At 41.2% G+C, this 18,449-nt stretch overlaps 1 protein-coding gene across 1 annotated transcript; it reads right to left on the bottom strand.

Moving 5' to 3' along the window:
- Positions 1 to 963: 963 nt before the first annotated feature.
- LOC124286085 (general transcription factor IIF subunit 1-like) lies at positions 964 to 18,396 on the bottom strand. Its single transcript, XM_046722413.1, has 13 exons — positions 18,240 to 18,396; positions 15,738 to 15,781; positions 15,441 to 15,519; positions 11,731 to 11,942; positions 10,745 to 10,915; positions 8,309 to 8,435; positions 6,855 to 6,927; positions 6,566 to 6,722; positions 3,400 to 3,575; positions 3,152 to 3,240; positions 2,533 to 2,590; positions 2,239 to 2,329; positions 964 to 1,611 (listed from the first exon to the last, which is right to left on the bottom strand). Exons 1-13 carry the CDS (start codon positions 18,264 to 18,266, stop codon positions 1,407 to 1,409), a joined length of 1,509 nt encoding a protein of 502 aa, XP_046578369.1. The 5' UTR covers positions 18,267 to 18,396; the 3' UTR covers positions 964 to 1,406.
- Positions 18,397 to 18,449: the final 53 nt, after the last annotated feature.

Raw genomic sequence — 18,449 nt, 5'->3', positions numbered from 1 at the left:
TTCCGTATTCCAAGTTCCCTGTGAATTAGATTGGTGAGAGAATGAACAACTTACAATGGCTGGTCACTGTCAGGACACATGCACAGGTCCTTACTGGGCTACAAGAGTGAGCGAGTTAAAATTTAACGTTGCATCAGCATTGTTTCAGCCATATAGCAACAAGACCAAGTTTACACAAATCCATAATTACACTCGAGCAAGTTTTCATGTACACATTTAACCACAATATTTGAGCTTCAGAGACAGAGTAGGCAGTTCTGTATGGTATTTGGTATCGTGTCTTGATTAGATCTTGTGACAGCTTGTTACACTAAAGGCAGCATAGAGCCACAATCACAGGTACAATTTCAATCAACCGATTGCTCTTGGAGTTTCCCTCCTAGGTATTGATAGAATCTGGGGTACAAGGTACGTTTTCCTCCAATGGTGTACCTTGATATCCCAGGTCTTCTTCAGAGTGAAAACTATAGCACCTATTCTCCCTGACCTAACTGTTAAGGTGTTTTATAAGTTAACAGACATCCCTGTGAGCATTTGATAAGTGTTTTTCCATCCTTTGATCTAGACCTATCTTTTAGATATAATACTAAACAGCTTTATCTGTATTTTTGTTTTTCTGTAAGGCATTGTGTACACAGATTAGGCTGTCAACTGGTGCCTCTCTTATAAGGGAGGTTTAGAAGTTCTATACTTTCCATGACAAATTTGATTTTGACTCATTCTATGGTGGTGTGCTTATCCCTGCTATATACCAAGCAAGTCTTTATAAAAGCTATTCTTTCATGTAACATTGCATGCACAGGTCAGGTTGTCGATGGGTACTTTTGGGGTTTATCACTACTGAATTTGCAGACTTGTGCTTGTCTAGGCAATTTAATAAATTCCATGAAAGCATATCAGATTCCTAATGTAGAATTATTTTCAGTAGTCAAAATTCATCATCTTGTTACTGAAACATCATTGTTAGGAATATAAAGTTTTATTTACATATGTACATGGGCAGTGTTAAAACACTCGCAAACTGTCCTGCTGCTTGGGAACAGACAAGTGACCAGTCTTCCTGTTAAACACGCTTAGTACTGCGGTTCTCTTTTCACCACTCTCCGATGCTGGTAACACCTGTGCTTTGTCACAGATGATTGAAGATCTGACTGTGACATCACCACCACTGAGTTGCTGAACTAACTCATTAGGTTAAACAGCACAACCAGTAATGCAGGACCAGAATAACTCCAGTAATGCCTATCCAGCATGTCTCCAATAATGCCGAACCAGCACAACTCCAGTAATGCGAATCCATCATGGATCCAGTAATGCCGGACCAGCACAACTTAATTAATGCCAGACCAGCACAGATCCAGTATTGCCAAATCAGCATGGCTCCAGTAATGCCACACTACCAACTCTCAGTCAGATTTTATAGACAGGTACATGACTTTGTTGATGATTTTCTTGTCAGGGTTGATCTTTTTAAGCAGCTGGGCAATAGTGTGGGTCATCTGTTCATTTGTCATATTGAGTTTCTTAGACCGGAACTTCTGGAGCAAATCTTTGGTTGTCATAGGTTTCCGCATGAGGTACCGACGAATGGCATCTTCTGTTATACCCTCACTAGAAACAAAGATGACAAAGAACATTAGATTGTACCGGTATGTCAAATGGCAGAGTATAACATATCAATATGTAGCAAAATTTGTAAAAATTAACAGGCACAAATTAAGAGTCAAAAGACAGGTGTTTTCCACTTAGAAAAAACCTACATGTGCAAGATGTGAACAAACCGAACACCATAATCAGAGTGAAGCTGGCATTTCAACTACATACGGCTGGTTCTCATAATAGCAATCAGCAGTGTAAGTATGTGAGGAATGGAAAATGTGTGTTCAGCATGACATCTAACTGCTCGACTACCCTTCTGCCTAGGGTATTAAGATTTTAAATCAGTTCTATGTAAATTCAATATTTCTTATGAAAGTGAAAAGCAAGAACAATTTGTGAGATCAGTATTGCTCATCAAAGCCCACTGCTGTGAAATGATTTGGAACCGGCTGGTGTGAAAGGCTTAGCTATGTATTTCAATGTCTAATTCACAAGGAAATATCAAACTAAATGACATATAACTGGAGAGTTTGTCAAGGCCAGTTGTCATCATTAGTGGTGTAGAAATGTTGGCTGCTGTGCCACAGTGAACTACAGGTGGTGAAAGACTGTCCTTGGTTCTGCAGGGTTTATACTTGCCTAGATCCTCCACTGCCCTGTGTTGTGAGGGGACTGTCTGTCCGGGACTTCTTCACTGATGACGACTCTCCATCCATCTTCCTTTTCACTCCTACAACACGTTACCAACACATGTAGTCCACTACAACCCCAGTGCTTGTATTCTTTATGTACAATCACCATATCTAGTTCTACCCACTCAATCAACACTTACACGTCCACTTAGTTTTCATCATAAATGTAGAAGTTACAGAATAAACACAAGGTACTAATAGTTGCCTATTTGTAGCACTCATGATACACAAGATTATGTACCTCTTTCATCGGGTTTTGGAGATGCTGTTTTATCACCTTTTTTCTTCTCAGAGCCTTTCTGAAATTTACAAGTAAATATACAAAATCAGAAGCATGTCATTGTAAAACATTACAACAATACGACACCTTCGTAATTATTCCTGCCGAGAAAAAGCAGTTTAATAATCTGAATCAGTCGATGTTACTAAAACATATAGAGATGTATTCAGAATACCAGGTGTAACAAGGTGTATATATATTTATGTATGTTTCAGAAAGCAGGGTAACATTAAGTTCCCCCAATATAGCCTCCAAATGGTCGAGTGTACTGGATGAACCTGTGGTTGGTAGAAAGGCAACGATAGGCACACCAGCCACCAGTTGACACACCTTACTCAACTCATTGAAAAGACACAGGGTATTTGTTAAGACTATGCATTGTTATAACCACAGAAGCATATTATTGCTACATGGGGAAACTCAGAGGCAATGTTTTCTCTGCTGAAGATCACTATGACTACTTTCCTTGCTCTCTGTGATAAGAGAACATAATTGAGGAACAGGAACTACCATGTGAGTTTTTTTAAGTTTTTCTTTGTGTAAAAGCTGCTCATATGAGCTGCAGAATGAGGGAGCTGACCTGCATGAACAGAGCTGAGGAGAGCTTGTCGTCCTTCTCTATATCAGAGTCGCTGTCAGAGCTGGAGCTGCTACTGTCGCTATCAGAACCTGCCACATAAATACACATACATAACAACAGGAAGTCATCCTGTTGGAAGGAACAGGAACAACTAACTTGAAAAGATTTGTTCCTTGTTCACAACACATTTAGCTGATTAGTCTACTCATTCTCAATAACTGCATAATTCATCCGATAACTCCACTTACCAGTCTTTTTGGCCTTGCTATCTTTCTCCTTCTCATCATCATTCTCTTCTTCCTTGTTCTCTTCTTCCTCTTCATCTTCTTCGCCTGAGTCAATGAGTTTCCTCAAGCCTGCCTCCTCATCCACTCCCTTCTCCTCATATTTGTCTCCCTTCTCCTTGTCCTCCACCTCAGACTCACTGAAATACAGACATAACCATCACTCACCATCCTCCTTCATCTGATACCACTAACCACCATCTTCATCACTCACCACTCACCTTATTCTGATACTACTCCCCACACCACCCTCCTTCATCTGATACAACTCCCCACACCACCATCCTCCATCTGATACAACTCACTATGCCACCCTCCTTCATCTGATACAACTCACTATGCCACCCTCCTTCATCTGATACAACTCCTCACACCACCTCCTTCATCTGATACAACTCCCCACACCACCCTCCTTCATCTGATACAACTCCCCACACCACCCTCCTTCATCTGATACAACTCCCCACACCACCCTCCTTCATCTGATACAACTCCCCACACCACCTTCCTTCATCTGATACAACTCCCCACACCACCCTCCTTCATCTGATACAACTCACCATACCACCCTCCTTAATCTGATACAACTCCCCACACCACCCTCCTTCATCTGATACTACTCCCCAAACCACCCTCCTTCATCTGATACAACTCCCCACACCACCCTCCTTCATCATCTGATACAACTCCCCACACCACCCTCCTTCATCTGATACAACTCACCATACCATACCCCTCCTTCATCTGATACAACTCCCCACACCACCCTCCTTCATCTGATACTACTCCCACACCACCCTCCTTCATCTGATACTACTCCCAACACCACCCTCCATCTGATACAACTCCCCACACCACCCTCCTTCATCTGATACAACTCCCCACACCACCCTCCTTCATCTGATACAACTCGCCAGACCATCCTCCTTCATCTGATACAACTCCCCACACCACCCTCCTTCATCTGATACAACTCCCCACACCACCCTCCTTCATCTGATACAACTCCCCACACCACCCTCCTTCATCTGATACAACTCCCCCACACCACCTCTCCTGCATCTGATACAACTCCCACACCACCCTCCTTCATCTGATACAACTCCACACACCACCCTCCTTCATCTGATACAACTCCACACACCACCCTCCTTCATCTGATACAACTCACTATGCCACCCTCCTTCATCTGATACTACTCCTCACACCACCCTCCTTCATCTGATACAACTCCCCACACCACCCTCCTTCATCTGATACAACTCACTATGCCACCCTCCTTCATCTGATACTACTCCTCACACCACCTCCTTCACCTGATACAACTCCCCACACCACCCTCCTTCATCTGATAAAATTCACCATACCACCCTTCATCTGATACAACTCACCATACCCTCCTGCATCTGATACTACTCTCCACACCACCCTCCTTCATCTTATACAACTCACCATACCACCCTCCTTCATCTGATACTACTCACCACACCACCCTCATTCACCTGATACTACTCCCCACACCACCTCCTTCATCTGATACTACATCTTCACACACCTCCTTCATCTGATGCTACTCCCCACACCACCCTCCTTCATCTGATGCTACTCCCCACACCACCCTCCTTCATCTGATACTACTCACCATACCACCCTCCTTCGTCTGATACAACTCACCAAACCACCCTCCTTCATCTGATACTACTCCTCACACACCTCCTTCACCTGATACTACACCCTACACCACCCTCCTTCATCTGAACCACTCACCATACCACCCTCCTTCATCTGATACAACTCACTATGCCACCTTCATCTGATACAACTCACCACACCACCCTCCTTCATCTGATACTACTCCCCACACCACCTCCTTCACCTGGTACTACTCCCCACACCACCTCCTTCATCTGATACTACTCACCATACCACCCTCCTTCGTCTGATACAACTCACCAAACCACCCTCCTTCATCTGATACTACTCCTCACACACCTCCTTCACCTGATACTACACCCTACACCACCCTCCTTCATCTGAACCACTCACCATACCACCCTCCTTCATCTGATACAACTCACTATGCCACCTTCATCTGATACAACTCACTATGCCACCCTCCTTCATCTGATACTACTCCCCACACCACCTCCTTCACCTGGCACTACTCCCCACACCACCTCCTTCATCTGATACTACTCACCATACACCCCTCCTTCATCTGATACAACTCACTATGCAACCTTCATCTGATACAACTCACCACACCACCCTCCTTCATCTGATACAACTCACCATACCACCCTCCTTCATCTGATACTACTCACCATACCACCCTCCTTTATCTGATACAACTCACCAGACCACCCTCCTTCATCTGAAACAACTCACCATCCACCCTCCTTCATCTGATACAACTCACCATACCACCCTCCTTCATCTGATACAACTCACCACACCACCCTCCTTCATCTGATACAACTCACCAGACCACCCTCCTTCATCTAATACAACTCACTATGCCACCCTCCTTCATCTGATACAACTCACCAGGCCACCCTCCTTCATCTGATACAACTCACCATACCACCCTACCACCCTCCTTCATCTGATACAACTCACCATACCACCCTCCTTCATCTGATACAACTCACCACACCACCCTCCTTCATCTGATACAACTCACCAGACCACCCTCCTTCATCTAATACAACTCACTATGCCACCCTCCTTCATTTGATACAACTCACCAGGCCACCCTCCTTCATCTGATACAACTCACCATACCACCCTCCTTCATCTGATACTACTCACCATACCACCCTCCTTCATCTGATACAACTCACCATACCACCCTCCTCCATCTGATACAACTCACCAGACCACCTCCTTCATCTGATACAACTCACCACACCACCCTCCTTCATCTGATACAACTCACCATACCACCCTCCTTCATCTGATACAACTCACCACACCACCCTCCTTCATCTGATACAACTCACCAGACCACCCTCCTTCATCTGATACAACTCACCAGACCACCCTCCTTCATCTGATACAACTCATCAGACCACCCTCCTTCATCTGATACAACTCACCATACCACCCTCCTTCATCTGATACTACTCACCTGCCTGAGTCACTCATGTAATCCACCTCCCTGTCATCATAGTCGCCTTCATCGCTCTCCTCAATAGCTTCATCATCAGAGTTGTGTTTAGAATTCTTTTTCCTCTTTGGGACTGGCTTTCCCTTGCCTTTTTTGGCCCTGTTCTTTGGAGCATCACCTTAAGATGAAATTATTCAGTTTCAACAGCTACATCATCACATTACAAGGCAGTGGTAATCATTGTGGTCTTGTGGAGTCAACCTCCAAGTGAATTATGCTTTGATGACAACTAGCAACAAAGTATGCATACCATCCTCTCTGTCCTCCTCTTCCTCTTCATCATCATCTGACAATTCAGCCCAGTCTTCCTGATCTGTCAGTTTCTGGAGATTAAAGGTAACAGAATCACCATGAGATGACTTATCTTCCCTGCTTCATGCAAAATGTGTGAAAGAATTATTCACCATATAAAAAGGTTTTGATGCTTAGTCAAACCTAATTCCGACAAAGTAGCAACTATTAGAAATACAGTCAGACCTCGTTAATACGAACACTTTGGTTTTTAAAAAAAACCGTTCGGATAGTGAAACGTTCGTACTGCTGAAACCACAGTATATGCACCGAGTTACTTACCCTTGATATCTTTCCTTACTATCGAGGCACTGAGGTCATAGATGAAGCCTATGTTTATGAAGGAAATTATAACATCCAGATAAACCACGAAAGAAGCAAAAACTATGGCGTCATAACATGCCCGTGCCTTTTTCTTTTATATTTTCATTTTTACGTCATCAGAAAATTATTATAAAAAGATTTCTTAAATAATATGTATGGTCGTCTATTTCCCGATATCTGTGGCTTTCCGCTTGGTAACATGACATAACAACAGAAAATACCTCCGTTTTCGAAGCGTCGTATGAATAACATGGGAGGCGAATCGTTTGATGTCGGGTATCGTCCGAAAGCTCTGAACATCAACAACATCACTGAACCCATGCCGAGAGTATTTTCACAGTTGTAAGAAGCGATTTTATCGGATAAAAATTGGTTTCTAATGGCGCTTTTTCGCTACAGTCTGCTATAAGGGTCGTGATTGGTCAAAATCAGACACGTGACCTAAGGCAGCCAATCATATTACGGCAATTGATACCATCCTCGTAAACGAAAACTTATAGATTTAGACGAAAGTTTTGGGTAAAATAATGCTATTTTGAACATATTAAGCAAGAAATCGCTACCTATACGGTACCGAGCATTTATTTCTGGATTGAAGTCTTTCTCCGAACAGCGTGGTTATCGAAATTTCCCTATCACTTATGATGAAGGGATCAAAGGGATGAGTCGCTAAACAAACAACGTGTCACTTTGGGTGGACAAGTCAGCAGCGCGGTCAACTTCAATCCTTTGGATTAACTCAGCTGTTTACAACTTAATTAGTCCAATCCGTTCCGACTGACCAGCGTTCGGAGGCGGAAACTGAATCATCGGACTAACAAGGTGTCAATTATATACAATATATAGGGAGATGATTTGGTGCCCAGTGAGTAGCGTTCGGAAGTCGGTGGATTCGGATTAACGAGGACCGGATTACCACGGCCTGACTGTATCTTGGAAACATACTGATCACTATACCCCTTAGCATAAGATGTCAAGGTGTAAAACAGCCATATTGCACCAGACACCAAAATCTGCTCATGTGGGAGAGGAGTGAGAGGCCTCCACCCATCATGGCTATTCCATGATGTGCACATTACCCATACTCACAAAGTCCTTCCCTTTCCGCTTGCTGCCCTTGGGCATCTTCTCAGAGCCCTCGTCATCCATGTCCACTGCATCATTGCGTAACCTCTTCTTCACCATGATGTTGAAGTAGTTCAGAGTCTTGTCTCTCCTGCAACATCAATGTCTTGTGCTCATAACTGAATCACCATGAGGGAAGGCACAATGATGACATGTGGTGAGAATATTGAACACTTGCATCTTTGTATATATTTGACAAATTTTAACACTGAAGTTCATGTTCCACAATCTGAAAAGAACAATGCATCAAAATCATACATATTGGACTAATTACTGAGTGTCAATCATATGTCACTAGAATATGCTTAGATTTCTCAAGAGTTACTACAAACATTCAAGAAGTTTTATCCATATGTGATACTTTGACCTCATGTGACCTTGATCTTATACAGAAGTCACAATAATATTTTTTACAACTGAGACAAAGTACAGTCGTGATACTGTACAATAACAGCAAATTACAAATCACAAGTAACCCACAGTAGCCATGTGACTAAACTCTAACTGTTTAGAGACAGACAAGTTGACTGACCAACTGAACAACACAGTGTCCAGGTGACTGAATAACTGAACAACACAGTGTCCAGGTGTCAGACTAAACACAGTGTCCAGGTGACTGACCAACTGAACAATGCAGTGTCCAGGTGACTGAATAACTGAACAACACACAGTGTCCAGGTGACTGACTGACTAAACAACACAGTGTCCAGGTGACTGACCAACTGAACAACACAGTGTCCAGGTGACTGACTAAACACAGCGTCCAGGTGACTGACCAACTGAACAATGCATTGTCCAGGTGACTGACCCACTAAACAACACTCTGTCCAGGTGACTGAATAACTGAACAACACAGTGTCCAGGTGACAGACGAGTTGACTGACCAACTAAACAACACAGTGTCCAGGTGACTGACCAACTAAACAACACACAGTGTCCAGGTGACTCACTGACTAAACAACACACAGTGTCCATGTGACTGACCAACTAAACAACACACAGTGTCCAGGTGACTGACCAACTAAACAACACACAGTGTCCAGGTGACTGACCAACTAAGCAACACACAGTGTCCAGGTGACTGACCCACTAAACAACACACAGTGTCCAGGTGACTGACTAAACACAGTGTACAGGTGACTGACCAACTGAACAACTCTCTGTCCAGGTGACTGAACAACACAGTGTCCAAGTGACTGACCGACTAAACAAGAGTGTCCAGATGACTGACCAACTGAACAACACAGTGTCCAGATGACTCACCACCTGAACAACACGGTGTCCAGGTGACTGACCCACTAAACAACACTCTGTCCAGGTGACTGAATAACTGAACAACACACAGTGTCCAGGTGACTGACTGACTAAACAACACAGTGTCCAGGTGACAGACTAGTTGACTGACCAACTGAACAACACAGTGTACAGGTGACAGACTAGCTGACTGACCAATTGAACAACACAGTGTCCAAGTGACAGACTAGTTGACCGACCAACTTAAGAACACAGTGTCCAGGTGACAGACTAATTGACTGAACAACACAGTGTACAGGTGACTGAATAACTGAACAACACAGTGTCCAGGTGACAGACTAAACACAGTGTCCAGGTGACTGACCAACTGAACAATGCAGTGTCCATGTGACTGACCAACTAAACAACACTCTGTCCAGGTGACTGAATAACTGAACAATGCAGTGTCCAGGTGACAGACTAGTTGACTGACCAACTGAACAACACGGTGTCCAGGTGACTCACCAACTAAACAACCCACAGTGTCCAGGTGACTCACTGACTAAACAACACACAGTGTCCACGTGACTGACTAAACGTAGTGTCCAGGTGACTGACCGACTAAACAAGAGTGTCCAGATGACTGACCACCTGAACAACACGGTGTCCAGGTGACTGACCCACTAAACAACACTCTGTCCAGGTGACTGAATAACTGAACAACAGAGTGTCCAGGTGACTGAATAACTGAACAACACACAGTGTCCAGGTGACTCACTGACTAAACAACACAGTGTCCAGGTGACTGACCCACTCAACAACACACAGTGTCCAGGTGACTGAATAACTGAACAACACAGGGTCCAGGTGACTGAACAACTGAACAATGCAGTGTCCAGGTGACTGACCCACTAAACAACACACAGTGTCCAGGTGACTGACCCACTAAACAACACACAGTGTCCAGGTGACTGACCCACTAAACAACACACAGTGTCCAGGTGACTGACCCACTAAACAACACACAGTGTCCAGGTGACTGAATAACTGAACAACACACAGTGTCCGGGTGACTGACTAAACATAGTGTCCAGGTGACTGACCAACTGAACAATACAGTGTACAGGTGACTGACCAACTGAACAATACAGTGTACAGGTGACTGACCGACTAAACTCTTCCTCTGCCTCTTCGGAGTTGAGGTACTTGTATCTGATCTGAGGGGTGTAATTGTTCCACTCCTCAACTGGCACTGCCTCAAACGCTCCATCAGGACACTTTGTGAAGATGTAGTAAGATGTGTTGTCAGCAATCGTTCCTTCCCGCACACCCTTGTATCTGTGAAACACATGCAGCATGTCAACACGATACTATCTACTAGAGATAAGAGGCAACTAAAATGTACAAAGATTATTGATGTTTACGTCAGCTCTTCCTTATCTTGGGGCTTCGCCTAAAACTACCCATCATTTATTTTCATCTCTTATGGACTATTTTAGCTTTTCAAAGTTGATTTTGGGCAAACATTTGTGATTAAGTGTGCCCTAAACTATATACATCACTATGGTGGTTATGCTGAGTCTACTTGCAACAAAACGTGTGCAATCAACTGTGACTGGCAGTGGAGGGCAGGCTTCTTGTGTGTTTATAGGACATCTCCTCCAGCACAAAACCTCTGTCTCTATGTATGGAGTTTATCTATGTACATTGTATAAAAATGGACTAAGGTACATATAATCTTTGTTTACATTCAACTGTTTTAATACAATATCTGTATTAATGATAAATTCTGCATACTTTTACATATCCATGAGGCATACTTTCACACACAATGCACATGACATGATAATATTGACCAAAAATAATTTAATTATAGTGTTAGTTTAGTTTTATGCCACTCCTAGCAATATTCCAGCAATATCACAGCAGCTACAAAATTATATCAATCAGTTACTTTGCACAATTCATAAAGAACATGACCCAGATAATTAGTCAGACTCTCTTGTTTCATATTTTCATTTCTTCAATTGCACATCAGTTGAGAGTATCATCAGGTCAGACACGGTGTAATGCAGTTGCAATACAGGTGCCTTGTTCTGGGTGGCGTACGAGCAAATAAACCAGTTTCATATTTTGACCTTAACACAACCTACTTCTTCATATTTTTTCCCTGGCCTATCTTGAGCATCCATGGCTGATCATCTGGGTTATATTTCTTCACTCGGATCCCATACTTCTTCCTCCGTGCTTCTTCCTTCTGTTCCCGACCAAACTCACTGCCAGCACCAAACTTGGGCATGGTGTCAATGTCATAAGCACTCTTAAATTCCTTGAAGTTGTTTTCTCTCTCTATCCTCACTGATGTCTGAAGAGAAACCAAAGAGGCATGTGATCTAATCTTGAGTACAAAAGTAATTGTACGGTTCACATTTCCACAGTTGACAAACTAAGAGGACACCAAACAACAATTTGCAAATAAGGTCAAGGTCACCCTGAAATGACTGGTGTCTGCGTAATCACCCAATGTAGGCTGTCAACATAATTGTAGACATTATGTGCAACGTTTTATGAGATATCGCATTAACATAAGTTTGAAAAGTGGTCAAAGTGTCTTGGAGACCTTGAAGATAAAGTCAAGGTCACCCAGATCGACTGGTGTCTGCGTAATCCTCCAATATAGGCTGCCACCAAATATGAAAACATTGGGTACAACAGTTCATTAGATATCGTGTTAACAAGAATCTGGACGTACGGCCAGACGGACGCTGCTGAATACATAGTCCCCCGTACCGTGTTGTGGCGGGGGACATAAAGATCTCATGATAAAATCTCAGTAACATCTCCCTTGGGTGGTATGGAAACAGTCACGTTGTTGCTACCAAAGACATTGAGCAGTAAACTTGGAAAACATGACCAAAGTGTAACTAAATGAAAAACAACCATGGGATTTGTGCATATCAAACAGTATTCTCAGTACTCTACCTTGGTCTTCCTTGAGTGACATGACCACCAAAATTCATAGTGTGATCATATTAATATGTATCAGGGTGCAAGTGTACCCTGCACCCATGAAGCAAAAAACACAGCTCTTCTAGCCACAGTTCTCAACAACAGCAAACGTCCTCATCATCATTACATTCTGATCCATCAACAAAGGTCATTTGAAGTGAAAGATACAGAGCATGCCTTGCATGCAAGAAAGCAAACTGTCAAAACAAGGTATAGCAGGTACATTCATGTGAATAAATGTGTCACCTCTCTGTGCTGTGTGGTGAAATATTTTTCTTTCAGACTGGCAGTTTTGCTCAAAGTTATTTTTTCTACCATTTGTCAATAATCAATTGCTATTTAGTCCACAGGTATTGTCTATTATTTCTATTGATAGCGAGGCATATTAGGAGATATTCGGCCATGCTCATCACAGATGTAGTAAGGTATCTAGGTCACAAAACAATATGAGAAGCACACCAAAAGCCTTGCATTTGGCCAGTCTGCTCTCATTTTAGAATTGACATGTTTCTTTACACACAAGGAGTGAAGTCAGGTGATATGCAAAGTGGTCTGTGGCAATGGTGAAATGCAGTCATCACTGCCCCCAGAGTGTGCATCTGGAGAATGCATTTGTTCATATTGATTGAATGTTGAAGGGGGAAGATTATGTACCAATATCTTGTTTTGTTCCATTTATGAATTTAATGGTCTTGTAAAGATATTGTATAATATTTTGCATACATCTGAGTAAATTCACCATACCTTAAAATGTATTTCTCAAACTGAGGGTTACATTTAGACTTGACAAGTACTGTTTGAACATTAAGCTATCACATCGCAAGCTCAAAGCACTGCGTTGACATACTAGTATATTATCAGTAAAACAGTGACACCTATCGATGCGCAGTCGGATTTCTCTGACAATGATTGTTGTGAATAGATTATTAGACAGTAAATACATGTCTCAGGTTCATTAAATTATTCATTGTAACTAAAATTTGAGATATTTACTTTGGATTGTCTGGTCTGGTTAAATCCATTTTGAAGTTACCAGCCCAGATGTCTGGCTGGGTTTTTGTCTTATTTCATACACTGCACTAGTGTTTCGAGTACTATCTGAATTATAGATATCGCACCACAGCCTGGTGCATTAAACCTTTGACAACAATCCCAAATATCAATACTTACTGGATATGTTGCTTTGTATAGCTTAATTCACAAACTAACTTCAGCAGCAAGAGACTGACACTTGCATGTCTGTGGTGGGGTTTTAAACATCTACCTTCATCATGTTCATTAAGTGAAATTTAGTCATTTAGTGCATTTTCAGAGGCATCATAACTGTGTGAGGCTGACAAAAAAGGACATTGATTCATATTTAAAACAAGAGATAAGAATGAGCCTCAAGTACTGTGGAACGCCCTGTGCTATTTCTCTCTAGTATCATCAGCATAAGTTATAGTATGACCAGAAATTATTGAGAATTTTAGGAATATGTTTAATTGGATTTCTAGTATAAACAACCTTGACCAGCTATCAAGTGCGTGGTTTCATTCAAGAGAGACAACTCCATTAATCCTTTTTTCATTAGTTGGTGAAGAGTTATCCCCCTTTGTTAACTTGCTAGCAGACGACATTTTCAGTGATCCTCAGTATGGATGATTTAGAGAAGAGGAAGTTGATTTTAGAGTATTATAACAAGGACATCAGATCAGCTAAAGTGATTTCAAGTAGAACAGGCATCCCTTTGTCCACTGTTTATCGTGTTTTGAAAAATATTGCAAATGGATATGGCATTGAGCACCAGGGAGGCGCAGGTAGGCCTAGAAAATTGACTCGGTGACAGGAGGCAGCTTGGTATTCTTGTTTCTAAAAAACTAACGAAGGAGTTTAGGAAACTTAAGGCTGGATATGATTGATGAGGAACTGTGGCTGTCTGTAAGGAGACAATTAGAACTGAGCTGCATGTAATGGGTTGGCAGAAAAGTCGAGGAATTCCATCACCAATCATGAAACCTGAACAAAAGGAGCGAAGGTTGAACTGGTGCTTACAGCATAGAAGTTTTAACTGGGACAATGTGATTTTCTCAGATGAAAGTTCTGTGTGGCTGTTTCCTAATACACTGAAAATCTGGACCAAATAAACTGAAAAACCTTTAGACAGTCCGAAATTTAACGTGTGGGGTGGCATATCTGTGTTAGGGGCAACGCCCCTCTGTGTATTTGAAGGGAATATGAACAGTGAGTGGTACACAAATATTCTCAAGGGACATTCACTTCCATCTGCTCACATGTTCTATGAACATTTTTGGATTTTCCAGCAGGACAACGACCGAAAACATCGTTCAAAGCATTCACAGGCCTGGTTTCGGACCCAAAATATGACATTATTAGATTGGCCAAGCTATAGCCCTGACCTAAATCCAATAGAAAATGTTTGGGGACTTATGAAGGAAAGAAAAATCTGACAAATATGGCTGAAAGGAAAGAAGAGGTGGTCCGATATTGTGATAGCATGGACCACGACTTTCTAACTTCTTTGATCAGTAGTATGCCCCGCCGCATGGAACCCTGCATTGCTGGCCATGGTGACTTGACAAAATACTAACTGTTCACCTGTCTTTGAATCTGGAGTTATGTTCTGCTAATATTCACATTTAATACGTGAGTAATGAGTGAAAAAACCCAAAGAAATTACAATCTTAAATTCTCAATAATTTCTGGTTGTACTGTACCTATCAGTTTACAGTGTAATATTGTGATGATTGTACGTGTTTAGCTGCAGAGGCTTTTGACCCCTCCATGCAGTATATGCCTTTATGCATGTTGCACCACATATTTTGCTTCCATCAGAGAGCTCTATCTTCCCCACCTGTGCCTGCTGAAGTTTGACAAAGTCAAGGTCCACACCACTCCCAATCTTCATCATGCTGTACTTCTTCTTTCTTTCTCTGAAATTTAAAAGTGTTACGAATAACAGACACATACCAGTTATCATTTGTATATGGTGTATTTTTTATAAAACATTACACTTCTCTTCACAAGAGTGAACATCCCTACTTTGGGAGATCAATAATGTCACGTCAAGTACAATAAGCCTGCTCAGGTGAGGTTGGTCAGGAGTAGACAAGAGAGGACAAACCACCAATGAAACTGTATAAACACAAACCTGGGTACTCGTACAATATGTTCCTGGACATCTGAACTTGAGGTCTGAAACATCAGAATCAATAAATCACATTTCCATTAGGATATGTTCATACATAATCTTTTTTTAGCCACTTGAGTAGTCCACATACACATGTATATGACTCAAATCCCACCATGCTCGTGACTCAAATCCCATTTAGGCAACACATTTGGCACCAAGAATTTGGCCCCACAAATACCAGGGATATCATTAGAACTATGACTTGCATGATTAACGAGCAGTACTTAACTTCATGTTGGATAAATAAAATAATTCCATGTTGTATGACAACCCTACAGTGGCTACACACACATCATAAACCTATTTCTGCATGCATGCATGAAATATTCATTAGAAGATGTGGAACAACACCTAAGGATCAACACAAACAGGTCTTTTTCACATGGTCCAATGCCCAACAGTGGTACAAGAGTTTACAAAAGTAGGCATGAAATACAGATATCAGAGCTACAGATAACTTTTTGGGTCATTGAGTTATGTACTCGCTTGTGTTCATCTCAATTGGGTATCCTAATTTTCCTTTGAGTAACCAAATAAATTGTACCCATCTCACTCAAACTCAATTGGGTATTTTGCCATTTTCCATCAATTTTAAAAATACAATAAAGTTTAAATATTAGTGTTTGTTATTTATATTTGATCTGTAATATGAGAAACGATAAGAAAGACTGCAAGTTGACAAGTTCATGTGTTGAAATAGAACCTCTTAGTATACCTCAGTTATTTTATCTATCCATCGGTACGCAAACTAAGATTCGACATTTTTGTGTGTACGGATGTAAGATCAAATTTATTGAGTATTTACAAAAATTCAAGCATACTTGTACGCAATAGACTTAATAAGAATTGAGTTTTCACATAAATATTTGCATAACTTATGCAGATACGCAGCTTATCTGTACTTCTGAGATATGTACATCTAGATGGAGTTAATACAGCTATCGCTAATATATTGCATAATAACCATGATAATGCTGACAAATTTGGCTAAAGCTACAAGATCCTTGGTTAATGGCCATTGAGGAGCCAGGTTTCTGGCAAAAAGGGTTACTTTGTCTGTTTTTGTCTTCTCATCATCAGCTGAGCTGGTGCCTAAATAGGTGTGGAGCGATATTTCAGAAGAGACATATAGATCATCTTCCCGAAGATTCCATTTGCAATTTGCATCGTACTTATTGCAATGTGTTTTTTGACATTGTGAAAAGTAACAGGTTAAATAAATGAGTCATATTACAGTTTGGTTCCTAAAAATATATATTTGATATGCCTCTGGCCTGGTTGGTTTTATGGCACGTTGTGTCTGGGAACTGATGACTCCTTGACTGCTTTTACTTTTACTGCCAGTGGTGTTGAATGAGGCTGATAACAGTGTGGCTATTTATTATAAAATTTACACACTGACAATAATGACCTTTCAAGCTGTTTATTACAGCGCTCCTAGACAAATGGTAAAAATTATCTATAACAATAATTTAACAAAATAATTGAGATGTGCCACTTGCATCTTGATAAACTTGGTCTTGATTAAACATTGGTGAGGCTGCTTAAATTTAATTTCTAGACAATTTAACCTCTAAAAAGATTACTAAGACTCTCAGAAGTTATTGGTTCAGGTAAGGGGGTTGTAAGCTATGAGAGAGTCTGGGTGTCGAAGTTTCGAGAGCAATCTTAAGCCAAAACTTGTATTACTAATACTTCCTTTTGTCTAGGTATTCTGAAGGGAATACCTACGGTATTTGTTCCTGTTCGATGGAATATTTGCCGTATGTGCAGACTTTTTATTCATGTCATCCATTCTCTATTTCACAGCATTTAGTCCGAAACGGAACATTTACTACTCGGAACTAAATCATGTTTACATACAGACCCGTGCAAAAAGTATTCGGGCACATGACATAATTTCCATAGACTTACATGTTATTTCAGTGTAGCATAAATAATGTTCATGAAGTGAGTTTAAGATAGATCTTTGTAAAGTTTGACAGGCAAATTTGAAATCATCTCTGCTCTGCGCACATAATTTCAGTTCAATTTTCCGCCCATTATTTAACTAATGACATCACATTTATCAACTTACGTATGGTTACACAATGCACAATCCCATTGGCCGCCATGTTCAAGGCATTCACGGAACTGTACACATGTTGATTAAATTGTCGCCATTCGATAAATAAGCAAAGGAAAATTAAACAGAAATTATGCAATTGAAGGTAAGATGATAAATGTGCAAAATTTGACTTGGATGTTACGAAAGTTAAATTCATGAAAAATATTTATGCTACACTAAATTAACAATTAACATGTAAATCTATGGAAATTACGTCAAGAATACGTGTCCGAATACTTTTTTGCACTACTCTGTAGTTGCCCATAGAATGTAAGGCTTGGGATAACATTCTTATGGTAGATTTGGAGACACTTCTGGACTTTGACGAAATATTTCACTGAAAATTTACTCACCTGGGGAGTAGACATTGACGCAGACATATCTTATACACTTCGGTCAGAAGAAAGTTAGAATTTCACTGTTGTTATCCGTTTAATATATAAATATATTATTTCCTAACACATAGGTACACAACATTCGGCGGCCATTATACTCAACCAATGGTAGCTTTACTTATAATGAATTATATCGAAATCAATCGCTTCTTTATTTATTGTGTTGTT

The sequence above is a fragment of the Haliotis rubra genome, unplaced genomic scaffold (assembly GCF_003918875.1).
Source record: "Haliotis rubra isolate DU_JTF1 unplaced genomic scaffold, ASM391887v1 Scf110, whole genome shotgun sequence".
Classification (NCBI taxonomy): domain Eukaryota; kingdom Metazoa; phylum Mollusca; class Gastropoda; order Lepetellida; family Haliotidae; genus Haliotis; species Haliotis rubra.
This window is presented reverse-complemented; position numbering and strand designations above follow the sequence as displayed.

What these genes read in the sequence shown, in the direction of transcription:
- LOC124286085 (XM_046722413.1), bottom strand. Translation starts at nt 18,266, where the DNA reads ATGTCTGCGTCAATGTCTACTCCCCAG. An exon ending in CATATTGTACGAGTACCCAG is followed by an intron (nt 15,520 to 15,737) that starts GTTTGTGTTTAT and finishes TTTAAATTTCAG; the next exon opens with AGAAAGAAAGAAGAAGTACA. An exon ending in CAGGGAAAAAATATGAAGAA is followed by an intron (nt 10,916 to 11,730) that starts GTAGGTTGTGTT and finishes TGTGTTTCACAG; the next exon opens with ATACAAGGGTGTGCGGGAAG.